This window comes from Panicum virgatum, chromosome 1K (assembly GCF_016808335.1).
Source record: "Panicum virgatum strain AP13 chromosome 1K, P.virgatum_v5, whole genome shotgun sequence".
NCBI lineage: Eukaryota > Viridiplantae > Streptophyta > Magnoliopsida > Poales > Poaceae > Panicum > Panicum virgatum.
Window position 1 is genome coordinate 45254359 of NC_053136.1, and position 26404 is coordinate 45280762.

Genomic DNA, 26404 nt, shown 5'->3' on the forward strand with positions numbered 1-26404 from the left:
TTGAACCCAGGATATGAGAGAGTAGCTATGGACTAGCTATCTCCTAGTGAAAAGCCCTAGGTAGCTGCGCGGAAGCAAAAGAGCCAACACGATGCAAATTGCAGAACTGGACTGCAGAGATCGGTCAGACCGGTTGCACAGACCGGTCAGACTGGTTACTCAGACCGGTCAGACCGGTCGCTCCCAGACAGCCCGCCAACAAAGCTCCAAAAGTCAAATCTCGAGCAAACGAAGTCCAAATCCAATGAAACTTGGAGGAAAGCTTTGTAACTACCCCGTGAACATATCCCCAAAAGATCTCACCCAAAAGATTCACGGATCGAGAGAAATCGAGGAAAGATCAAAGAGGATTGGAGTTTTCTAAAGAACACAAAATCGCCAATTCGTGAGAACTCATGATTTCAGAGGGTTTGGCACTAGGCTATATACATAGGAATCGTTCCAAAGAGTTCATCAAACCACGAAATCAAGGGTTGTTCTCCTCCAAACAAAGAGCACACTAAAAGAGGAGAATTGAACCCAAAATGCAAGAGAGAAGGGGAGGACGAGATGCTCAGCACACACAAGTGAATTGCAAGTGAATGCACCTATACAATAGCTAGAGCCATCCGCCCATCATCCACCCACTAGATTGAAGAGAATAGCTATAATCTAAACTCTCTTTGCGTTGGAGTCTTTGGCCCTAACCTAGAGCAGGGGTAGGGAGAAGGAAAAACACAGAGAAAACAAAAGGCTCAAGAAACTCACCCAGCCACGGGCTGGTGGGGGGTATTTATACCCGGCTGCTGCGGCCAGACCGGTCAGACCGGTCCAGGGGACCGGTCAGACCGGTCGGCTCAGCAGCACCCCGCTGTACAGCCTCGATCGACGGCGGAGCTTCTTTCTTCGACTCGAAGTCTTTGCTGCGATGCCGCCACGTCGACGAAGATCCGGTCCGCGGTTTTGGAGGGTCCGCGAAACCCGGGTAGGTGGCCGGTTTTGAGAAAACCGCCAAAACCTCACGCGCAGGAAGATTCCCGCCTCCACGCCGTGGCCCTAGACGCCGTTCCCGCCTCGGCCTCCTGACGGCCCTAGACGTCGCCCGACGCCCGTCACCTCCTCGCCCACAGCGAGGCCCTAGACGCCGTCGACGCCCGTCGCCTCCGTCAATCCCGAGACCGACGCCCGTGCCTCCACGACTTGGCATCTTGAACCGCCGTCCGCCTCCTTGGTTTTGTGGCGCAAACCAAGAAACCCGCCTTCCGTTGCCACTTGCGCTCTCGATCCAGGAGTGGACGCTACAGCTGCCGCCCGGTCCGAGCTCCGGTCCCGGCTGCCCTTCACCGCCGTCCACCGCATGGTCCATCGGCCACAGCACCTCCACGGCAGCTCCCCGTCGACACTCGATGTCCGTGTACCTGCAATCCAAAGACCAAGCGCACGATCACACCGCACGGTTGACAATTCACTCATCACAGGCAGGGTAGAGTACTCACATTCCTCATAGTGGAAGAGAAAACATCTCAATCTGCTAATCTAAGTTGCTTTTGTGGTTTTGCCATGTGTTGCAAAGATTTTTTTTTTTGAAAAAACAAAAGGCAGTGGTAAGACACATATTGAAGGCCGTGTTGATACGTAATAAAGCGTCATTTGAAAGCAGAATATGAAAAGCAACACATAACCTTTTTTTTTTTGCTGAAACGTTCTCAGTTAGAACCTTAAGCTAAGGCATTTCATCCGCATCGCTGTATAGAACCAGCTAGCGCGCTGTTTATTTACGGCACGCACGTTGGCGGTTTTCCGGTGTCCCTGATCCGCTCGGCGTTCATTAACGATGAACAGCGCCGATCAATCTCGTGCCGTGTACCGGGACTACCAGAGTCGGCCGCTGGGCCACAGGCTGCCGCAAATAAAGTTGGCAACTTGCCTCTACCATGCCGTCGTGCCTCCCGCACCCCCGCGTGGCACAAGAAAAACACAGTGTTCCCAGCGGCGAGGAACCTCCCCTGTGGATAATCTTGAGTATCTTTGGAACCCAGCCGTTGGTTTGGTCGGTCGGCCAGATGCATGCCTGCATACATTGTCCAATTACATACCCTCACTGCTGACAAGCAAAGCCCCACGCATGAAGTAGATCACACGGTTGCATCAACCATAACCAACCGTTGGACCAGACCCAGATGACGAGGTCGGGCCGGCGCAGGGCAAGTAATCAACCACATCTGAACCCCAACCCCAACGGTCTGGACTTTGTTTTCCCAAACCCTTGCGACCCCGACGTGACCGTCACTGTCGCGTGCCACACGATCCATAATCCTCACGCGTAATATTTGAACGGAAACGGTGTCGCTGTCGTCACGAGAACAAGAGTGCATGCGTAACGAACCCGCAGGGCGGAACCAGAATGAGCTCGTGCACGGTCAGCCGGCCGGCGACATCGACGTCGTCGCCTTTATGCCGAGAGTTCAAATTTACAGTCGCTCGCTATCTTTTTTTTCCTGCGATCGATCCAATAACACTCCAAACCACCACGTGTGTGGGCCCACTATTTTCCACCGCTTCCTTTCTGTGTAGCTCCCTCACCTCATTCCACAATCAACATCCACTCGTTGATGGAACCGGATCCGCTGACTCAGCGGGACACTGTGGCTGACGTGTGGGTCACGCTCACATGGAGTCCACACATCAGTGGCCCGAGTCCCGCTGACTTAAGTCAACGGAGACTCATCCCTCGTGGATCCCCTTCTACTTTGCCCTGGACAGGAACGGCCGACAGGCGGCGCAACGCCTCAGGCTCAACGACGCAGTGCCTCGCCCGCCGCAAGCTTGCTGTCGAAGACGGCTTGGGCTTAGCCCGTTTCGCGCGGCCGTCGGAGACAGCTCGAGCTCAGCGCCGGTAGGATGTTCGGTGAAACATCGCGGCTGTCCTTTTGAATTTTTGGTGCACAAAAAATTTGATGTGCAACTTTATTGGACCGACCAGTAAAGCTTCAACTCCAATTTTTTGGTTGTGAACAATTTTTGCAGAAAAGTTATGCGCGCGACAATATTCTCATGTGAAATTCTTTAGGAATAATTTTTTTGAAAAGAGAGCATGAAAAAGTTTATACATAAAAATTATACATAAAACTTTTATACATAAGTTGTTAACTTTTTAAAATTGAAAACTGGTAGAAGATAAACTTTCCAAAAGAGGAAAGTTTGGCTTTGACGGAGAAATTGGAAACTGATAGAAGATAAACTTTTCAAAAGAGGAAAGTTTGGCTTTGTCGGAGATCGCTCGCTCAGAATGCTGCTGGCGCGCGCTCGCGAACTAGAAAGGCCCCCTTTATGCGCCTGCGATTCCCAGCGCCCGATCTCTGCGTCCGCATCCGCAGGCTGCCTTGGTAGCTGTCTTCCACCCCTAGGTGGTAAAGGATCCAAAATTTTGAACTAGAAAATCTAAAAATCGGACCTTAAAAAGACAAGACAAGACTTTAATTTTATACAATTTTAAACTAAATAATTTAAGAGTTTTGTGCCCATTACCACCCTCCACCGGAACGGACGGCGCCAACGAGCGCCATCAATTCGAGACACCGATGTGTGCTCGCACGAGCGAGCGAGAAAAAAAAAGGGTCGGTTGATCGGTGCATGGACAAATCGTAACGGAAAGCTTTGTGGTAATATGGAAAGCAACACGTTATCTGTGTGGGTCATGCATCGACCACTGATGGAATAAGAAGATTTGCCCATGAAAATGATGGTCTCAGAGAAGCAAAACAAGGTTCAGTACACGTTTACTTTACATGTTTCTTGGTAAACTGAACAGCTCTCTAGGAATATAATAGTACTGAAAAACATTAAAAAAATTAAATAAAGAAAGAATAATAGTAGAACAGTTGGCTGGCCACCAACACGAACTGCCTCGACCAAATAATCTGCAGCACTCGATCCTGAATTATTACTCTATCTTTTTTTTTACTCTCCCTTTTGTTTCACCCCTTTTAATTTGTGGTAGTAGTACATGCCCGGATCCAAATCTAGCTTAGATCTTGCCAATTGCAAAATTTCCCCATCTCCCTCATCAGAATGGTAAATTGCGGAACGAAGGAAGTGACTTGAATGCTCTCACCAGACCCATTTAATTTACTTACTGTCCTGTACGCTTATCAACAACATTGAATGCTCGGTGTCTCCTCGGCAGCACGGATCTTGGCGCACGGGACCCCCGGATCCTCTACGCGCAGGGCGCCGTGGCCGGCATTGCCGCCGCGCCGGCGCCGCGGAGCTCGTCGATGACCGGGGCCAGGTCGCGCGGGCGCACCTCCATCCGGAGCCCGTGCTTCATGAACAGCGTGAGGGACATCTTCTGCTCCACGCGGTGGCCCGGCACGACGGCCAGGCGGTGGCGGAGGAGCACGCTGCCGGCGATGTTCTTCATCTGCAGGTACGCCAGGTCCTTGCCCAGGCAGATCCTCGGCCCGGCGTTGAACGCCACGAACCGGTACGAGTCGTGCGGCTCGAAGCGAGCGCCGTCGGCGGGCAGCCACCGCTCGGGGCGGAACTCGAGGCAGTCCTCCCCCCACACCGTCTTCATGCGCCCCGCCGAGTAGATGGAGTAGGTCACCGACGACCCCGCCGGGACGAACGTGCCGTCCGGGAGGTAGTCGTCGGCGACGACGTGCTTGGAGTCCTCCGGGACGGACGGGTACAGGCGCAGGGTCTCCGAGAGCGCCGCCTTGAGGTAGACGAGGCGGTCGAGCTCCTCGAAGGTGAAGGGCGAGGCCAGCCACAATGCCGGGTCGTGGGAGCCGCGGGACGCGGCGAGCGCGGCGCAGAGCTCGCGCACGATCTTGCGCTCCACGTCGGGGTGCGTGGACACGAGCCAGAAGAACCAGGAGAGCGCCACGGAGGAGGTGTCGCGGCCGGCGAGGATGAAGTTGAGCGCCACGTGCTGCAGCGACTCGTCCGAGTAGGAGCCCTTGCGCATGAACCGGGAGAGCAGGTCGTCGTGCGCCGCGTCGCACCTGCTGCCATTGCCCGGCGCGAGCTCGAGCTTGCGCGCCTTGATGACGGCGGCGAGGTACTCGTCGACGTGCGCGACGCTGCGGGCCAGCGTGGTCTCCATGCCGAGGCCCAGCCACTTCTTGCAGCGCCACAGGCACTCGGGGAAGATGAAGCGGTTGAGCGTGGCCTCCGTGGCGCGGTCGAAGGCCGAGGCGAAGGCGTTCTCCGGCAGGCCCGGCGCGAGCGTCTCGGGGTCCTTGCCGAAGGCCAGGCCGCAGATGTTGTCGAAGGTGAGGCGGAGGAGGAGGTCCTGGAGGTCGACGTGCTGCGTCTTGTCGCTGGCGGCCTCCTCCAGGATGGGCAGCAGCCTGAGGTGGATGGAGCGCGACACCCAGCGGGACATGGCCGTCCGGAGCGTGCGCGTGGTGAACTCGAGCGCGGCGGTCTTCCGCTGCGCGACCCAGGTGTCGCCGTCGGAGTTGAAGATGCCGTCGCCGAGCAGGTCCCGGAAGACGGCGTGCCAGAAGGGGCCCTTGGGGTAGTTGTCGAAGCGCGCCTTGAGGACGTGCTCCAGGTTGCGCGGGTCGCACGTGACGGTGACCAGCCCGCCGCGGCGCGCCACCCCGGGCACCGCGAAGATGCAGGTCTGGTACGTGCCGCCCGTGCGGCGGAGGTTGCCAGCGATCCACTCGTGCATGTCCTCGGCGTGCTGCACCAGCCCCGGCAGGCTGCCGAGCACCGGCCACACCCGCGGCCCGCTGAGCCCCCGCGACAGCCGCCAGAACCATGCCAGGTACGCGGCCGCCGCCGCCGCCGCCACCACCACCGCCCACGTCCCCACCTCCATTGCCGGCCGGCCGGCGAGCTGCTAGGGAACACACGTATGCACGCTGCAGCAGCAAGATCAACTGATCCGATCCGATCCTAGCGACGGGCTTGGGCGCTTGGCTGTGCTAGCTAGTGTATTGCGGTAATAAGTGACTCCACACCAGTGAAGCAATGCAATGCTGCTGCTGCGAGGGGACGTGACGGGATGGCAGAGCGCAGCAGGGGAAGACGGAGGTTTTATAGAACTGGACCCTGTTTAGTTGCATCCAAAATTCCAAAACTTTACGAGATTCTCCGTCACATCGAATTTTTCAACGCATGCATGAAGTATTAAATCTACACGAAATAAAAAACTAATTGTATAGTTTGCTTGTAAATCAAGCGATGAATCTAATGAGCCTAATTAATCTATAACGGGATAATAATTACCAAATATAAACGAAAGTACTACAGTGTTTTACACCCTAAAATTTTTGCAACTAAACACGGCGCTGGTCACTGGGGAGGATCGGAGCTTGCACAGTTGCGTTGCGATGGATGGCTATTGATTGCTGGCCAGTATGTACGTCGGTCGTCTTACCACTACCAGTACACCATACAGTACACCCTAGCTGCACTGCAAAGCTCTCCTCGGCTACAGAAACACCCAGCTTGAAAAAAACTGCCGTACCTGACGCGGTAGCTGCGTGCACGTACGCGTACAGACGTACTCGCCACGACGCGTGCGTACGTACAGTCACATTTACACGCCGCGCATCATCAGGTCTTGACGCCCTGTGATTGTTACCGTGATGGACGACCGATGTGCAGGAGCGAAAGCAAGAGGTCTGACGACCGGCCGGTGGATGCTGGAACCGTGGAACGGAGAGGCTAGTGGCAGGCGCGGCTGGACGGGGAACGGCACGGGCGGTCGCCCATAAATTGCCGCCGAGGGCCGTTGGCGTTGGGTGGCCGCGCGCGCCGAGTTTACGCGTCCACAGCTGGCCTGGTGCGCGCGCCACGGGCCGCCAATCCGCCGCGACGTCGCGCCACCTACCCGCGCGAAGGCCATTGAATGCCCGGCCAGGGAGGCATTGAAGCCGGGGGCGCAGCTACTAGCTGGAGGCCTGGAGCCTGGAGCCGGCTTGGCTTGGAGTCCGAATGGGTCGTCGACCGATCGAGACGAGCTAAGGTGGTGGAGTGGACACAGTGCAGTGGAGTGGAGTGGGGAGGGGGGCGGCCGATGAGGTAGCGGAACAGAAGCATGTGGCGTGCCACCGGGACGGGCTGGACGAGAAGGCCGGGGCATAAATAGTCCGGCCGGGGCACAAACAACGGTTCGCCTGTTTGGTGTCGTTGGGCGAGCGAACGTCGACGCGACCACTGGTTAGTAGCCCTGATGACGACCTCCGGAGGAAATTGCCGCCGCGCGCCGCGCATTCCACATCTAACAAGCACGTCTTCGATCAACAGATGTGGTTTATGCCAACCGATCACGCCAACTAGTTGGTTATAGCGTGTTTAACTACCATGATGTTTGTTGAGGCTACCCAACCTGGATACGGTGATGGTTGGACTAGATGGCCAACCAGACCCGGAGTCCGGAGAGACGCCTATAAGGTGGCAGTGGTACACGTACGCAACACCACTGTCTCAAAGTTCCTATGGGTTTAGGAATTAATTTTTTTTGCGAGGTTTAGGAATTAAATTGACCTTGTGTCGTTATCTTTGTAATTAAATATGGTGATAAGCTAATATTTTTTAGAGAAAAGTCAGCTTTACCCCCTTAACTTGTCACCAAATCTGAAAAAACAACCCTAATAAACTCAAAAAACGGATATCTTACATACCTTAACTATCAAAACCGGACAAACCACCCCGTCAAAGCTGTTTTGCAGGTGGTTTTGCTAATGTGGCAATAGGACCCACATGTCAGACCTCACTTGTCACAAATTTGTCCCACCCCTCCCTCTGTCCCTCCTCCATCCCTCTCTTTACCGTGGCGTGCAGGGAGAGCTGCTGCCGGCCCAATGGGGAAGTAAACCTTGGGTGCCGTCGCCGTTGGCCTAAGGAGGAGGAGATCTGGGCGTCACCGCCGCCGATCAGTGGGGGAGGAGGTTCTGCCACCAGCCCTTGGAGGAGAAGGCCTCAAGCTCATCCACCGCCAGCCCGGGGAGAAGAAGGCCTCGAGCGCATCCACCACCGCACTGCGGGGGAGGGACCTTGAGAGTCGCCGCTTGACCACACAGGGGAGGGAGTCTTGAGCGCCGCCGCCACTGCTCGACCCCCCCCCCCCCCCCGACCGTGGGGAGAAGCCACTGTCCCCAAACGTGGCGCCATCGCTCTTGCTCTTGCCAAGAACCGGCAACACCCGCGTCGTGGGCATGACGAGCTCCAACAGTAGCACCAGGCACACAGGACGGGTCGACCTGGAATGCGAGTGCATGTGTGTAACGACCCGAAAAATTCACCAAATAAATCACACGCTAAAAATATTTTTTTTCAAAACTCTTTTTCATCGTTGAGCTCAATTAATCCTAAACCTAATCCACTCCCAGAATTTCCGCTGTCCTGACATCCAATTTCCATCGCCATTCCATTTTTTTTCCGCCGACCGTACCCCTTCCCTTTTTCCTCGTCGCCGTCCCGTCCCGCGCCACTCGGTGGCTTGTCGCCCACGCGCGACCACCCGCCGCGATCGGCGCCGGCGCACTCGCTCTCTCTCTCTCTTTTTCTCTCCCCCTCCTTTCCTTTTTCCCTCCTTTTTCCGTTCTCCATTTCTCTTCTCTTTTCCTTTTCCTTTTCCTTTTTTTTTCTTTTTTCTTTTCTCCCCCTCCTTCCTTCTCCCGCTTCCCCCTTCTGCTCTGTGCAGCTCCCGCGCCCCCCGAACGCCGCTCGCGTCCATGCCCGCTCACCCCGGCCGCGTCCCGCTCCGGGCCTGCCCCTGCGCTCGCACACCGCCCCCTAGCCCGTACCCCACCATGCCTCGGCCGCCTGCCCCGCTCGCACACCGCCCCCCTGGCCCGCGCACTCGCCGCACCGCCAAGCGGTGCTACGCGCGCACAAGCACGCGCGTGCTCCACGCGCATGGGCCGCTCGCCGCGCCGCCCGCCATGACGCCCGCTGCCAAGCCGCTTGCCAACACCGCTGCCGCGCCGCGCGAACCGCCGCGGCACACGCGCCCGCTCGCCGAGCCGCGACGCCACCACGCGCACGCGCACGCGCGCGCACACACGGGCTCGCCGCTCATGCCGCGGCGCCCGCGCGCACGCCCGAGCTCGCCCCGCCGCGACACCAACCGCTGCGCGCCGCGCCGCACGCCGCTGGCGCCCTGCCCCGCCGCTGATCCCACGTGCGGCACCCCGCTGCTCGCGCCGCCGCAGAGTTGCCGCCTCGCCGCTCGCGCCAAGCACAGCGCCCGGCTTTTCCCCCCCACGTGCCACAGTGCTCGGCGCAGCCGAGCGGTCTTGTCGTCCTCACCGCCGCACGCCGCTCCACGACAAGCAAACGCGGCGGACGCCATTAAAGCACCCCGCGCCGCTCGCCGGCCTCCCCACCGGCCACCACCGCTCCACCGCCTCCCTTGCCCTATAAAGGGACCCCCTCCCGCGCCGTCCTCCGCTCCACAAGCCACCACGGCCACCCCAGCCCCTCACCACCTCTTTCCTAGCCCTGCAGCGCCGCCACGCCAAGCTCCAGAGGCCGCCGCCGCCCTCTCCCGTCGCCCCGCTTCTGCGCGTCACCCCTGCCCAAGGTGAGCGGGGTAATCGACTCCACGGAGTCCCCCGGTGCTTTTCCCCACCTCCATGACCGCCACCACGCCTCTGAGCCGCCGACCCAGCGCCACCGCCGCCCGCTGCCGCCGGCCGTCGTGGCTAGGCCACCTCGGGCCGCCTCTAGCCGAGCCGCAGCCGGGGACCGGGCCCTCCCTCCTCCCTCTCTCTTTTCCCTCACCCCGGGGCCGCCCTCGCGCCCTGTGCCGCCGGCCCGGGCTGCCGCCGGCGAGCCACCTTCCCTCCCCTGTTTCTCAGCGCGAGGGGAGGAAGAAGACAGGGCAAAAATGCCCTTACCCCCCTGCCCTTTGTTGTTTTTATTTAAGAGCCCCTCCACCTTTTAACCATTTTGCAAAATAAACCCTTCCTTCTATTATATTTCAAATGAACCCTTCCACCTTATAGAACTAATTCTAATTAAGCCCCTACCTTTTCCAGATTAACCCAAACCTTCCCTGAAATTCTAATCAAGTCCTTTCACTAATTACAAACAGGTCCCTGGACCATTATTTAACTCCTAAACCTTTACACGACCTATCATTTTATGCGCCAAACCATCTCCGTTCGGCCCGAAAATTTACCACGCCGTTTCTAATATAGTTTTGGGCCGTGCCATTAAGAAACCGTCCAAAAATATTACTCCTACCTCCATATCTTAATTATTTCCGAATCGAGCTCAACGATAAAACTTTTATTTCTTTTTCTTGATTGTGTGTATGCGCCGTAGATCACGATGTGAACGAGGGAGAGCCCGTTGACGAGCAGTACTGCGAGCAAGCGAATGAGGACCAGTTCCGCGACCCCGAGCCTGAAGGACAGTGCTTCGACCAGGACCTCCCCAAAGGCTTCGAAGACGGCAAGTTCAATTCCATCCTTTGATGCATGTTTGGTCCTAGTTTTTACAAACACAACCCATTGGCCTGTTTTACAAAACCACATATGTTTTGCTTGCTGAAAACACGGTTGGATAGCCACCCCTTGATTTGTTATAACCATTCCTTGACCACCTAGATTAATGTCTGATTTTGCTTGGACGTTAATCACTGCTAGAACGCTTAGGACCTTATACACATTTCAACTTGTTTTATAAAGAAAATGTGTGCGTGTGTGGGAAGGAAAAAATATGGAATTTCGAAAGATGAGTTTAGACGGGAGGGATGGCATTTCTGTGTGATTTGCCGATTGGTGTGCTCGTGCCTGTGTGGCAGGGCAAGGAAGGGAGATATCCATTTTGTCACCCCTAAGGACCGAGTTGCTGTGTCATCTCACCTAACTCCACTATCGTGCAAACCACTCGACCGTTGTATGGGCAACGGCTTAGCATAAACCCCACTAGTTAGTCTGATAGCCATCAGGAGAGCTGAGAGCAACGGGTGATCAAGGAGAAGAGATTAGCTCTGTGTGACTTATGCCCCGGTTAGAACCTCTGTGATAGGTCGATAACCCCTTGGTGCATCCCGTGATGGCTAGTCAGGTCTAGCTAAGGTGGGTAATGACTTTGTTGGGATCTGCACCGACACTAAGGTGATCGAGTTGCGGTACCCCACTTGTGGGTAAAGTTGCACATCTCTGCAGAGTTAAGAATCTATTCGAATAGCCGTGCCCACGGTATTGGGCGAGTTACTGTGTGGTCACATAACTAGTGTTTACTATGTGATGGGTTGGCGTGAGTGGTTTTGGAAATGTGTCCGGCAGTTGTGCCGTGTGCTACGGCGGATGAGGAGTCCGATAGCAGTCTTAAAACTTGGATCCTGTGTGGATCAACCCTCGGTGTTACTTGGTACAAGAAAACTGGTTTTAGAAATGCTTGTTTTCAAATGAATCCTTGCATAAAATATTGTTTTCCGCAAAAGTAAACCTTAACCTTATCCTTGAATTACCCTGTGCATATTACTCTGCTAATACCCCCTCCGTGGGTGTGGTTGGACTTGCTGAGTACGTTTGTACTCACCCCATTCTTTATTTTTATAGAAGAAGATCCAGACTTTGTACCTGGCGACGTTGAGTAGGGGTACCGTCCTGCACCCAGCCTTGCCTGTGGATTAGGGTCACCCGCAGGAGATACCGCATGGCGCAAGACTCTGATGACTTTCTTTTTATATTTAATATCGTTGCGTGTGTGTGGATTGTAATCCTCGCGATAGTGGCGCTTCTCTGCTCACTACCGCGTAGAGTTGTACGGTAATGAACCATCTATTGTAATAAATGTGTCATCAGCCTCCTGAGACTGATGTTTGTAACACATTTAAGTCTTCTCTTATGAGGGGACACTTCAATGTGCCTGTGCGGCGATCGTACACCATGTCGGTGAACCGCGCATGAGGCTGACCTGCTGGTGCCGGCCTGCCACAGTATTAGCCACCAGCCGCCCGCGATTAATTATACCTAGGAGCAGGAGAGTTGGTGGGGGTGGGGGGGGGGGGAGAAAGGTCCGACATGGGATCCCATTGCCACATCAGTAAAATTGCCTGCAAAATAGGCTTGACCTGGTCAAGGGGGGTAGTTTGTTCGGTTTTGATAGTATGCAAAATATCTAGTTTTTGAGTTTGGGGCTGTTTTTCAGATTCAGTGATGAGTTCAGGGGGTAAAGCGGACTTTGTCATATTTTTATGTTGTGGCAAAGAATTTCATCCTTTTGTGTTCTATTTACAAATGCAACGCCTATTGCAACTTCATTAATCTATATATTCTAGATCTTACCTTTTCTAATTTGATCTTGAGTTAGCTCTTTCGTAGTGGCAAGGTGACCTAGTCTATTTATAAATGGCATATGTGGGTAATAGATGTAGATTTTTTAAGGGTTCGTTTAGGCTCCTATTGTTTATACTTGTTTATAAGGGTAGAGGTAGGTAATTTATTTGCATATTTAGGGGCAAATTTATGTTATTTTAAATAGCGGTAGAGATGGTAATTTTGACGCAAATTTGATCCAATATCTAGTATTGATGGTTTAGTGTGTAAAATCAATTGCAGGATGTTTTGCTTTTCTTTTAGTAATTTATAGGATTTTTATCTTTTTGAGCACACCTCACGAGATTATTAACAATGTGTGTGTTTTAAAAGGAGTATCTATCCTCCTATTTATTAGCAATATTCAGAGTAAGATATGAATTTAAAATTAATATCATTTATTGAAATTAAACATGTCATTTCTTGTTCTACTCGATAGAAAAGTAATGCTGACACGATGGAGTACATAGTGCATTTGTGCTGTCTTTTCTATCACACCTGAGGCGTTCTCACTCCATCCTAAATTACAACTCATTTTGATTTTTTAATACATACTGTACACCTAGGTGGATATCAAAATATATGTATTTAGAAAAGATAAAATGAATTGTAATTCAGGATGTAGGTAGTATATCTTATGAACTGAGGAAAAGTCATGTAAACGGGGATGCTTAGCTCGATCAAACAAGAAGGTTGCGCTTGCAAACCAGGATCACATTCAACTATGAACATAGATCCTTCTGATCTAGATCCAAGTATTGTACCATGCAGGAGCACCAACGCAAACCGGGGCCCCAAAAAAATATTCCATGCAAGGAAAGCGGCAAATGCGTATCCTTGCTTGTTCACTACCCTCGTTTTGGGTTTCAACTTTGAAAGGCAAATAGCCGAATTCTCTGTTGAGAAATTAAAGACTCCTATGTACGGCTGGGCTAGCTAGGAATGAATCGAGCTTTGCTTTCACGTACGAGCGACACCGTCTAGTCGCGATCGAATAGCCACCATGGAAAGGGGCTCCGAATTGTACTGCTGACTTGCTGAATGGTGACAAGCAAGAGCAGTAGCGCTGGTTCGGTGCGATCGATTGGCTTACCGTCGTTTGTGGCTCTGCATTGGATGTTGCTGGTGTTGCGACTTGCGACGGTGCCGGGCTGCCAGGCACCGTTTGGTCATGGTGACGAAGCGCGGCATGCATGGAACTGGAAGGAGTTGCCGACTTGCCGGGGCTGAAGATTCTTCCAGTACTGATTACCCAGCTAGAATGCTAGACGCGCATTGCTATCCGGCGCGAACTTTTTCGAAAATACGGAGACCTTTGTGTATCACGTATTATCTTGGCTGAGACGTTACTCGGTTGCTTCTTGCTGGCCAGCTTTATAAGCTTTTGGTCGGTTGAGCTAGAGAAAATTCCAGTTGGTACCGACGGATGGACCCAGATTCGCCCGTGGGATCATTTTGTTCATTTTTCACCTCACAGCCTCGGAGATATTATGGCCGATGTTCTTGCAAAATTCTGTAACCCTGTAAAAATTAGGGACTCTGATTTCATCTTGCCAAAGCTACACATGTAATTAGGATGGGGGCGAGCGAGACCCTTCTCCGGTTTCTTTCTGCACATTCTTGCCACTTCAACAACTCCCACCTTTTTGTCAAAAAGCTAAGGGGGCGTTTGGATGTTGGAATTATGGTCTAGAATTGGGAATTGGTATTTGACTGCGTCCAATGCCGTTGTTTGGGTGTCGATGGAATTCGGTCACGGAATCGAGGTCAAATGCCGAATCGTTTTCCCCTCTGCCCACTTACCGCTCCGCTCGATTCCGAGCCTCTGCGCTCCGTATTCAGGCGGAATTGGCCCGCGCTCTTCTCCGTGCCCATTTTTCCTCGCCCCGCGCTACTGAAAAGAGTCTCCCCGTTCATCCTAGTCAGGCGCGCGCACCTGCAGAGAAGAGACAGAGCGGAGCAGCACGCGCGAGGAGGGAGGCGGCTGCCGAGCCTCCGCCTCGCCGAACCTCCGCCGCGCGCCGCCCGCCTGCTCGCGGGGCCGCGCGCTGCTGCGCATGGGCCGCCCGTACGCCTTGTCGAGCCTCCGCCGCGAGCTCCAGGGAGCCTCCGCCCGGCCGCGAGTCGCGGCCTCCACCCTGGCCCTGCGCCGGGAGAGCAGGGGCAGGGGGGGCGCCGTGAGGCCCGCCGCCAGCTCCCCCCTCTCGTGCCACGGAGGAGGATGGGGAGCAGGATTGGAGAGGAAGGGAGGGGGCGAAGGGCCGCTGGCGCCATCGGAGTTGAGGGAGGAGGGGCGCCCCTCCCCTGCCCCCCTCCGCGGCGAGTCCCGCGCCGCTCCTCTGCCGGCGAGCCGTGCGGCTCCTCCCCTGCCTCCCTCGGCGTGGACAAAATCAAATGCCACGGTGTGGACATCCAAACATGAATCGGTATTTCCCAGCTGCTTTGATTCCATCTTCCAATTTTATCTACATCCAAACAATGGCTTTGGTATTGTAACCTAATACCAATACTAGGTTGATTTGGTATTAAACTCAATTCAATGCCAAGGCCTCCAATATTGACATCCAAACGGAGCCTAAAAGATCTCAGTGTGAGCACATTCTTGGTCCAAGATATGCATCCGCACTCGTGGGCCGGGCTGCCACATTATGCTTTCCCTCCCTCCGAATCGATTCTGGAGTATGAGTGAGCCAGAAGGATTCCAATTCCAAAACCACAGCTCCATCCAAAGCGCCCAAACCCTCTGAACGACGAACGCTCAGAGCGCCAAGCGATGAGCCACCGCAAGCTCGCTCGCTGCTGCCCCACGGCCAGCGTACGCCGCGCGGTTTCGAACCCCGCCGGCTACTCCAGCCACGGCTAGCCTGTCATGGCCCGTGTAGATCGCTCCTCTCGCCACTCAAAGTATCGCGGCACCTCCCTATATAGCGGCACCGATGCAAACCTTCCCGAGGAATCGCTACGAGCAGCCACGCACGACGTGTAGAGCCGCGCGCCCTCCCTCGAGCACGAAAAGGTCTAGTGGGCTGTGAAGAAGCTTGGTGCTGCAGGTAGAGAGATGGCGGAGCCCAGGCGCACGCGGCCGTCGAAGTTCCGGTGCGCGGCGGCGACGTGCCTGGCGCTGCTGGTCGTGGTGGTGGTCGTCGTCGTCCTCCTGTGGCTCTTCCTCCACCCGTCCAAGCTCTACATCTCCGTCGACCACGCCGCCACGACGGGGTTCAACTTAACGGCCGCCGGCGGGCTCGCGGGCGCCATCGACCTCACCCTGCGCGCCTTCAACCCGAACGAGCGCGCCGGCGTGGCCTACCGCTGGGTCGACGTCGGGGTGTGGTACAACGGCACGTACCTCGCGGGGGGCCACGCGCCGGGGTTCGCCCAGCCGCCGGAGGACGACACGCGGGTCAACGTCGCGGCGCGGGCGGCGTCGGACGCCTGGACGCTGCCGCGGGACGTCCAGGAGGGCATCAAGAGGGAGCGCACCGCCGGGAAGCTGACGGTGGACGTGCACGTCGTCGCCAAGGTGCGGTTCCGCTACGGCGTCGTGAGGACGCGCAAGTACACCGTGCGCGCCAGCTGCCCGGCGGTGACCATCGACTTCGTGGCGCCGACCTCCTTCCACCGGGTGCCCTGCCACGTGCACATCTGAGCTGCGCCACCCCCTCTGCGTGACATGCTTCGAGGATTGGGCTGTGTGTGGATTGATTGATTCGATCGCTCGTCGCTCCCTGCTTTCTTTCGTGTTATGATTACCTTGGTTTGTTGTATATTTCTTTCTTCACTTGTGTTCTTTGCTGTAAATTGTTTTTCGTGGATTTGGGTAAAGAGCTGTCGACAATTCAATATTCAAGTAAATAGTATTTATATTTGTCACTTTTCATAAATTCATAACGAATACATTTTTTTGCGGGTAACGAAGATCTTTATTTTTCAGAGATTTTGCTGAGAATGCCATAGAACAGTTTTTTTTTTGAGATTAGAACAGCTTTATTTTCGTAGCGTAATTTCGTGTAACAGCACACGGCATTTCATTTGGGCCCCGGAAGTATTAGAAAACTCGGCCCGGCGTGGTCCGTTTACTTTCATTTGAGTGGGCTCGTAACTTGGCCCATCCCTAAGTTTGTTAACATACAGGCCCAGTCTGGATTTGTATTCTTCTTTTATAAATATATAAACGAGCTCTCAAAGTTCTCAACACCAAACATGATAATGGCGTTGATGACAGAATCTCCAACATAAACAAAGCTCAAGTTGTATAGAAGAAATGGGGGCAGGGTGAGTGTTTCGCCTGTCGTTCTAAAAAGAAGCACAAGTTGAAGGAATTAGTGCAATGACTAGTAGTAGATGAGATCGGGTCTAAACAAAGTCTTGCCTGTCACATGGCGATATGGCAATCACGCCCAAGTGCTTAACATGTCGAAGAAGGGCATTGGATCGTGTCAAAAGAGAGAGCGTTTCGTAGAGAATCAACCAGTCACCCTCATGGCAAAGCATCTCCAACACGCACCTAATGGCTCTTAAAATACCTGTCACACACTGAAATTTTTAAATTTCAGGATGTGATTAAAATTAAAAATAAAACAACAATTTTCTTGTAATTTTAAAAATTTATCCAACACTTATTTTCTTTACAGGGAATTTAGTGTAAAAGAAAATAGATTGGTTGTTTTTCAAATTAAATAAGGTTGTTCTTTTGTGTTGCATTCATGCCACCTTTGCATTGTTTTATTGCTTGTTGTTCAATTTAAATTTGAATTCGTATGAGTTTGAAATTTAAATTGAATGTGTTTGAATCTTTTCAAAAATGAAAAAGCCTTCCTTTTTCCCCTCTCCTTTTCAGCCCAGCCGGCCCATCTCTTCTTTTTTTCTTTTCTCCTTTTCTCTTTTTTCCCGCGGCCCAGAAAACCATCCCGCGCCGGCCCAAGACATTCCCCCTTCCCGGCCCAGCTCCCCCTTCCCGGCCCAAACGGCGGCCCGGCCTGCTTCGCCTCCCTCACTCCCCATTTCACTGCCGCGCGGAGCCCCCGCGTCAGGGGCTTCTCCTACCCCGTGACGGACTGGGACTCTCCCCGAGTCCGGCCGCACCCCGATTCCGCGCCGTCCGCGCCTTGGCGTGCACGCCAAGGTGGCCCCACCTCGCCCCTATTTAAGCGACGCCGCTCCCCTTGGGAACGCCTCTCCTACCCGCGCCGCTGCCCTTTGCCCCAAACCCTAGCCCGCGCCGCCTTTGGAGCTGCCGAGCTCTGGCTCGACGCGGATCCGCCGTTCCGCCGCCTTCCCTCGGCGCCCTAGCATCCCCAGAGCTCCGAAGCAGGGTGAGCAACGCCGCGCCCCTTTCCTCCACCCCTATCCCGCTCTCACTCGCGTAGTTTTGCTCGCCGGCGCAACCGTTCTGCCCCTCGCCGCCGTAGCTCCCTCCGCCACGTTTTCTCGCCGCCCCGAGCACCCAGATGAGTTCGCCGCATCGCTCTCTCCTTCCCCGTCCAAGTTCGAGCCGAATCGAGTCCCGAAGCATGGAAAACCGTGAAGTCCGGCGACCCCCGCCGCCGCTCGCCGTCGCACATCGTCGCCGGCTTCGCCCAGGGCTGAGCCGAGCCGCTGCTCTGTTCGCCTGAGCCGTATCTCCGCCTGCAGCTGAGTCCTCTGCCGAGCCGAGCCGACAGCCTGAGCCGCCAAGTCGAGCCGTCCACCCTCTACCGCCCGATCAAGATCCAACGACGCAGATTAGATCCAGCCCGAGTCAAAATCCCAGGATATCGGTCAACCCTAGGGCTTTTTGCAAAAGAGCCCCTCAATTTAGTGCAAATCAACCCGCACTCCACTACAGTTCAAAAATAATTGCGAAAAGGTCCTTTATTTTCTGTTTCAGCCCCTGTCTTTCCCAGATATAGAAGCCGCCGTCCAAAAACTGTGGTTTTCAAGCTAGCCCCCAAGTTTAGGGTTTAATTTCATTTTAGTCCTTGGTTTCTTTAGAGCTAGCCCCGGGAAGTTTAAATCTATCGCAAACAAGTCCTTAGAACCTTGTTTTAGCCATATCTTTCACGTTTCAACTCCGTTTTCAGCGATTCTTGCGCTCACGTGAACCTTGCAACATGTGCGATAGCTTTATGACCTTGTTATCCTCTGTGAGCATAGTTTTCTGTATCTTATAAATCTTTTTTGTTAGTCCTTAACCTTTTAGTTAATCGCGACTAGATCTCTGAAGCAGTATCATATAAATCTTTTTTGTTAGTCCTTAACCTTTTAGTTAATCGCGACTAGATCTCTGAAGCACCGTTTAGTCCATAGATTTGCCGTTTTAGTTCCGTTTTCCGCGTTTCTTACGTTGTCGTAACCGTAGCAGCGACCCTTATCCATTAATATGCTCTCTTAAAGCTTTTCTTTTGTTTGGTGTATTTTCTTAGATGTATCTTCTTGTTTGCTTGTATGTTTGCCCGATGATTGTTCCGAGTAGAAGGATCGTTGTTCGAAGATTGAAGATCAAGAATTGCAAGTGAGCAAAAGCTGAAGAGCAGTGAAGAGCAGTAAGAGTAGCTTTTCATTGGAAAAAAGCAAGTGACCCTAACCATCTTTCTGTCTATACTTATTTACAAGAGTATTATGATGATTTAATTGGAACATGGAGAACCACCAAAGAAAACCGTACAACCACAATACTATATGGCTCTGGTCTTGGCGGATTAATTAGAGACTCTAGCTTGTGACAGTCTTACCGAAAGGGCAAGAGGGGATGCATCGACGGGGTATAGCTCGGTCCTCTTGGGGTAATTGGTATTGTTTAATGGTCCTTTGGCAAGGTACCACCTCATTAGGACAGTGTTATGACCGCTTTGGCTTGAAACCTTAGCGGATTGTCATAGATTAGGGAATCTTTGTAAAGGCCTCGTAGCGTCCCTATGCAATCACACCTCGGAAGTGTGGTATTGTGCCTAGCTAGCACATTGCGTAGTTGGGTTCAAAGTTCTTCGGAACTTTTACGCGAATTGTGGTGAAAGTGTACAACCTCTGCAGAGTTAAAACTAACAGGTTAGCCGTGCTCACGGTCAAGAGCGGCTTGGATCCTCACATGATTATGTTATCGCCGTAAATTAACAGTATTAATTTATGGGCCGAAAGCAGGATGGGCTTAAAGCGGAAGAATAAGGAGGCTTGTAAATCGGCTCCTGCGTGAGCATCTAGGCCACATGGGCCATGTATCCTTAGATTTAGATTAGAGATAGAGTCCGATCAGGACAAGATTAGTTTAGATTGTTTCCCAAGTCTCCGGACTATAAATATGTACCCTATGTTATTCATGAAAAAAGAACGTCATCACGTCTCGCAAACAACAATCTCGGCGCATCGCCACCCCTAACCCTAGGGTTTCATCCAAGTAAGCGCCATGCTGCCCTGATCGCTTCTCGCGATCAGGGCAGCGTTGTTCTTGCTTTCACCTTGGTATTACTCGTACTGAAGCGTTTTTTATGGCGAGTAATGCTAGTTATCTTGATGTTCGTAGCATGGCTTTTAGAAGATCTTTTGTGCCTTGTTGTTTATCATCTACGAATATCATGTTGTCTCTGTGCAGTCACGTTTCAATCTTATGCTCGTTCTTGTCATATAGGATTAGTTGCACAGAGACGACACCCTGCTTCTTTTATGTTTAGTAGATCTGACCTGTCACAGTTTGCTCTTATTCTTGAGAGTTGGCATAATATCTGCTAGGTTAGGCCTTGCAAACGGGTTGGATGATCCGGTGGTGTTTTAGATGCTTTATCTTAGCTTTAACAGGGAATTGATCCGGGAATCGGCTCTTGTTAGTTCTTAGGCCTCTGTTTTTGGTTATGGTTTAGTTATCTATTACGTTCATTAGGCCCAGTTACGTGTAGGATGTTCCGATCTAGCAGTGAAGCTTTTACCGTTGCGGGTTAGATCGATTAGATTTAATTGAAGCAGTTTTATAGTTATTTGCTTTATCTGTCAATATCCGGATGCAACAGATCCCATCTGACACCGGGACTCGATCGGCTCTTTAAAGCCGATGCAAGAGTCATCCCGGGGAGCCGACTACGGCTCGGACTTACGTTTCCACGTGTTTGTGTATGCAGGTCAATCATCGCAAGCACGTCCGCACCTTCCTGATCGGGTATAAGTCAGGTGGCACGCCCTGCGTCTTCACAAGCCGCGGCGTGTTGCTGGAATTGCGGGCCGTCGACGAGGGAGCAGTGCCTGCCAGCGCCCCGGCGACCTCCCGACTCTTCGTGTTGCCCATCGCTGCTCGCCGGTGGGTTTCGACCGACAACACATTCTGGCACGCCTGGTGGGACACTCATCAACAGCAACGCCCACCACAGAGATGACGGGAGTTCAAGATCAAGAACTCGCTCCCAAGCCCATCACGTATGAAGAACTCCCTCCTGAACACAAGAAGAAGTATGACGAGATCAAAGCTCTGCTGGAAGCCGATCTCATCGGCTCTTTTGAGAGGACCTGCAACCATGGCATCAAGTGGAAGGGGTTCTCACCAGAAGGCGCTCTCGACAACATAGATCTGTCTGTGCCATCAGAAGAGTGTACCAGAGCCTTGCGTCAGGAGATGAACTGCATGGTGGCCCATACGCTTCATCGTCACTCTCAGAGCCTGATGAATGAGCTAGTGTGCGTGGCTCATCGTGTCATCCAAGAGATAATCAAGAACCAGTACTCTCCATCAGGACCTACCCTGGGGGGTCACGCAGAGGAAGCTGCACTGCATTCTAGGCCGCAATTGCCGTTCTCATTTGTGGCTCCAAAACCACAGAGCGCGCCGATCTACGTCATCCACAAGATCGGCGGTTATCCTGGAGAAGGCCAGTTCCTCACCGAGCCACCCAAGGAGATCCCGCACGGCTACACGTGCGCCTATATCCCTGACAGCATCAATCCAGCATGCTCGGTGTAGATGGTAAACCCAGGAGCTTCTAGAGCAGACGCGGAGAAACAAGCGTGGCTGGTAAAGTACGCTACTGGGCCGAGTGCTGAGCCATCGGCCCCAGGAGTCCTTAGTGTGGAGCAGGTCGGTGCAATACTGAGAGACCAGTTTGGCATCCTGCCCAAGAGGAAAGCGATCGGCTATTCCAAGCCGTATCCAGGTGACTACGATTTGATCCCATTGCCACCCAAGTATCGACTCCCTGAGTTCACCAAGTTCAACGGGTCGGAAGGAGCCAGCTCCATAGAGCACGTGAGCCGATACTTAACGCAGCTTGGGATGATATCAGTATCGGATCCGCTGAGGGTCCGATTCTTCAGCCAATCTCTTACAGGCCCAGCTTTTGGATGGTACGCATTGTTGGCTCCAGATTCGATTCGAACCCGGAGGCAGCTGGAAGATCAATTCCATACCCAGTATCACTCAGAGGCTCCTGAAGCTGGAATTGCTGACCTCGCCCAAGTCAAGCAAAAGCGAGGAGAGACTGTGTCAGAGTATATACAGCACTTCAGAGAGGTCAAGAACCGATGCTACTCATCACGCATCACAGAGAAGGAGGCAGTCGACTTGGCTGTTCTGGGTCTCGCTAAGCCGATCAAGGATCTGGCTTTCCAGCTGGAGTTCACATCTTTGGCGCACCTGGTGCAGAAGCTTACGACATATGAGCTTTATCATCCTGAGTTGTACCAGGACAAGGTTAAGCGCCATGTGAACATGGCCCAGATGGATGAATCTGATGACTCTGGTGAGGAGCAAGAAGTGGCCGTGGCAGAGTGGACTCGGGGGGCAAACCCTGTCTCGTGCAAGTGGATCAAACAGCAGGGGCTTGTGAAGGGCTTCGACTTCGACTTCGACGTGACCAAAGCAGAGAAGATATTTTAATCTGCTCCTCAAAGAAAAACAGCTGAAGCTCCCAGAGAATCACAAGCTACCGATGGCACAAGAGTTGCATGGGAGACTGTACTGCAAATGGCACCACTCATTCACTCATGCCACGGGTGAATGTAAGGAGCTGCGTCGTCAGATCCAATCGGCTATCGAGCAAGGCCGATTAATTTTGGCTCAACACACGATGAAGGTCGACACGAAGCCCTTCCCACAAGCCAACATGGTAGAGTTGTCGGACTTCACTCCTACGGGCCAGAATTTTCCATTCCAGATCAACATGGCGGGGCCTGTACGCCGTCATGACAAGCAAAGGAGAGAGGCCGTTTCTGGCAAACGGCCCCAGGATCAAGATGAACCAGGGCGACATCATATTACTGAAGAGCAAGTGCGTCACTTCCGTAACCAGCTTCCTGCTTCCGATCGGCTTCTTGAAAAGTATGAATATCAGCACAAGTTGCGTCGCCGATATCAATCGGAAGAGGAGTACGAGTACCGCACAGGGAGGACGCTGGGAAGGCGCCAGGCTGTACGCGACCACTGGCATTGCCCGTTCTTCAGGTACTGTTAGAACTCCGGCATGAGCCGATTGCCTACCATATATGATTGCTTGGAGTGCAGGCCTCGGACACGCCAGCCAGGCGAAACATCAGTGTTCCGGCGCTTGGGTTCCAAGGTGTGTCATGATGATCACGTCCAGCGGTCATCCAGGGGTGATTCCGAACCGGAGGAAGAAGACAGGTACCATCGCCCACGGTGATGTCCTGACGGGCTTAATCGGTCACAGAAGCGCAGAGTGCAGCACTTGCGTAATCTGGAAAAGGCAGAAGCAAAGTACCTTGACGTCCTGAGGAAGGCGCGTCCGGATCTCGCGGAACAGGCCAAGCGACCGCGAAGGGAGGAGAGGCGCCCCAAGCAGACGAAAGCCGATGAGAAGCCATCGGCTGATGTGAACATGGTGTTCATGCTCCCGTCAGAATTCCAGGCACCCCAGTCGGAGGATTCATCTGTTGCACAGTTGGATCTGGGCCCACAGCCGATCATCTTCGAGAAGCCAAAGGAAAAGAGCTACAAACATTTGAAAGGGCTGTATCTCAAGGGCTTCATCAACGGCAAACCCGTCAACAGGATGTTGGTCGACACCGGTGCTGCAGTCAACCTGATGCCATATTCAGTGCTGCGCCGATTAGGACGTTCTTCTGCTGACCTAATTAAGACCAATGTGATGCTCATCGACTTCAACGGACAACCATCATAGGCAATGGGGGTCCTTAATGTGGAGCTGACAGTGGGTCGCAAGACTGTGCCAACATCGTTCTTCATCGTCAACAGCAAGAGTACATACTCAGTACTGCTTGGGAGGGACTGGATTCATACCAACTGCTGTATCCCTTCCATAATGCATTAGTATCTGGTTCAATGGGATGGCGATGAAGTAGAAGTGGTCCCTGCAGACGATTCCAGCGAAGTCTCGCTCGCAGATATGAATGCCTGGGACGCAGAAGGACAAGAGCCGATCTCAGGGATCGCCCTGGAAGATTGTGATCGGATCGAAGAGACAAAAAACGGACTAAGGCTGGTCTTATCCACTGGCCTTACAGAGTAAAAACATCTTGGCATGCTACGGGGTGTAATAGAAATAGAGAGGCCGATCCCAGTGATCGGCCCCGAAAAATAGAAAAATCCTATTCGGGGTTGGAATTGTTACATCATGTACATACGATGGCCTGCTCCAGCAGTCGGCCACTCACTGTTTGTTTGGATTTGGATGATAGTGGAAGTATAGAAGCGGCCAGCCCATGCGGTTAGCCAAATAATTTTCCTTGTCATCTCCCTTTGTTTGCCACTGACCTTGTGGATAACGAAGACTCGCCTGCGTTCGCAGCTGGTTTTTCAGACGACGGCAAGCTGGGATACGGGTTCACGTCAGCTGATAATTTGGAAGAGGTTCACATCTGTCCTGGGGATAAGCCACGACCGACATTTATCAGCAAGAAGTTGGATCCGATCTTGCGAGAGGAGATGATTGCACTACTGAAAGAGTACCGGGATTGTTTCGCATGGGATTACACTGAGATGCCCGGCCTAGACAGAAGCATCATCGAGCATCGGCTCCTGCTCAAGAAAGGGTTTCGGCCGTTTCAGCAACGAGCACGTCAGATGAAGGCCGAAGTCCTAGAAGAAGTCAAGAAAGAAGTGGAGAAGATGGTGGATGCTGGGTTCATCAGGCCATGCCGGTATACAGAATGGATCTCTAGCGTGGTTCCGGTGCAAAAGAAGGACGGCCGATGGCGTGTCTGCGTCGATTTTAGAGATCTCAACAGAGCGACACCAAAGGACGAGTACCCGATGCCTGTTGCAGAGACATTGATCAACGCAGTTGCCGGCCACAAGATGATGAGTTTTATGGACGGTAATGGCGGCTACAACCAGATCTTCATGGCCCAAGAAGACGTGAACAAGACCGCGTCCAGAGTACCTGGCGCGGTCGGCTTGTTCGAATATTTGGTGATGACCTTTGGACTGAAAAATGCCGGTGCAACGTACCAACGTGCTATGAATTACATTTTTCATGATCTCATCGGCAAACTGGTAGAGATCTATATTGATGATGTCGTGGTCAAGTCCAAATCAGCTGGGGGGCATTTAGAAGATCTGCGTCAAGTTTTAGAGCGGACTCGAAGGTTTGGGAAAATTCGATTCAACTGACCCTAAAATGAACCCAAAGAAGTGCGCCTTTGGAGTATCGGCCGGTCAATTTCTGGGATTCTTGGTGCATGAACGGGGAATCGAGATCGGCCTGAAAAGTCAAGAAGCTGTGAAGACGATGAAGCCACCAACTACGAAGAAAGAGTTGCAGAAGCTCATCGGTAAAATTAACTTTGTCAGACGATTTATTTCCAATATGTCTGGGTGCATTGAACCGTTCATGGGTTTAGTAAAGATTAAATCCGATGATGAGTTTCGCTGGGGGGCAGAACAGCAGCAAGCTTTCGATGAAATTAAAGAATATCTGTCCAAGCCTCCAGTGTTGGTTCCTCCTCAGCAAGATAGGCCGTTCTACATGTACCTATCCGTGGGTGACGCTTCCATTGCTTCGGTGTTAGTCCAGAAGCATGACGGCCAGGAGAGCGTAGTTTTCTACCTCAGCAGGCGCATGTTAGACGCCGAGACCAGGTACCCTGAAATCGAGAAGCTTTGCCTTTGCTTATTCTTTACATGTACGAAGCTTCGTCATATTTTGCTCTCGGCGGAAACAATTGTCATATGCAAATCGGATGTTATAAAGCATATGCTGTCGGCTCCTGTCCTGAAAGGCCGGCTTGGAAAATGGATGTTTGCATTGTCAGAGTTCGATATTCGGTATCAGCCTGCAAAAGCAGTTAAAGGACAGGCACTGGCGGATCTTGTTGCAGACAGGATCAGCACGGATATTGCTGCATTATTTATACGTGCTTGGGCTATGTTTTTCGACGGATCGGCTTGTGATGATGGATGCGGTGTGGGAATTCTGTTGGTGTCGCCTCGAGGGGCAACTTACTTCTTTTTCATCAGGATGACTGCCCCGTGCACCAATAATTTGGTAGAATATGAAGCCGTTCGCAAAGGGATGGAACTGCTCCTTGAAGCTGGAGCAGAAGCGGTGGAAATTTTTGGAGATTCAAAACTGGTGATTTCTCAGCTCACGGAAGAATATAGATGTGAGAGCGAGGCTCTTTTTCCAATATGGATGCAGTGCCGTGAGTTGATGTCACAATTCAGGTACATCAATTTCAACTGGATACGCAGAACTCTGAACAATGAAGCCAATGATTGGGCTCAGATGGCTTCTGGCTACAAAGAAACAGCCGATGGAGTCGACGTAGAGGTTCAATTTCTGGAACCTGGAGATTGGAGAGCCGATATCTTCAATTACTTGAAGGATTCGGCTCGGGGGGCACCCAGAAGGATAAGACTCAAGGCCATGAAGTATGTTCTGATAGGGGAGAACATGTTCTACAGGACCTTGGAAGGACTACTGCTTAAATGTCTGGGACCTTCAGAGTCAATTCGGCTCTTGCATGAGGTTCATGAAGGAGCCTGCGGTACTCATCAATCAGCTCATAAGATGAAGTGGCTGATTAGGCGATCGGGTTATTACTGGCCCACTATGCTTGAAGATTGCTTCAAATATTACAAAGGATGTCAGGCATGTCAGAGGTTTGGCAAAATTCAGATAGTGCCAGCATCAGTGATGAATCCTATCATCAAACCGTGGCCATTCAGAGGTTGGGGCATGGACATGATTGGTCAG

The 26404-nt window shown here is 52.7% G+C and overlaps 2 protein-coding genes across 2 annotated transcripts; one reads left to right on the plus strand and one right to left on the minus strand.

Moving 5' to 3' along the window:
- Positions 1–3694: 3694 nt before the first annotated feature.
- LOC120711965 (cytochrome P450 86A4-like) lies at positions 3695–6146 on the minus strand. Its single transcript, XM_039997643.1, has one exon. The coding sequence runs from the start codon at positions 5813–5815 to the stop codon at positions 4199–4201; it is 1617 nt and encodes a 538-aa protein (XP_039853577.1). The 5' UTR covers positions 5816–6146; the 3' UTR covers positions 3695–4198.
- An 8858-nt stretch (positions 6147–15004) lies between these two features.
- On the plus strand, positions 15005–16159 carry LOC120711973 (NDR1/HIN1-like protein 13). The gene has a single exon (XM_039997656.1). The coding sequence runs from the start codon at positions 15337–15339 to the stop codon at positions 15922–15924; it is 588 nt and encodes a 195-aa protein (XP_039853590.1). The 5' UTR covers positions 15005–15336; the 3' UTR covers positions 15925–16159.
- Positions 16160–26404: the final 10245 nt, after the last annotated feature.

Coding starts and splice junctions, on each gene's coding strand:
- LOC120711965 (XM_039997643.1), bottom strand. CDS start 5,815: ATGGAGGTGGGGACGTGGGCGGTGGTGGTGGCGGCGGCGGCGGCGGCC.
- LOC120711973 (XM_039997656.1), top strand. CDS start 15,337: ATGGCGGAGCCCAGGCGCACGCGGCCGTCGAAGTTCCGGTGCGCGGCG.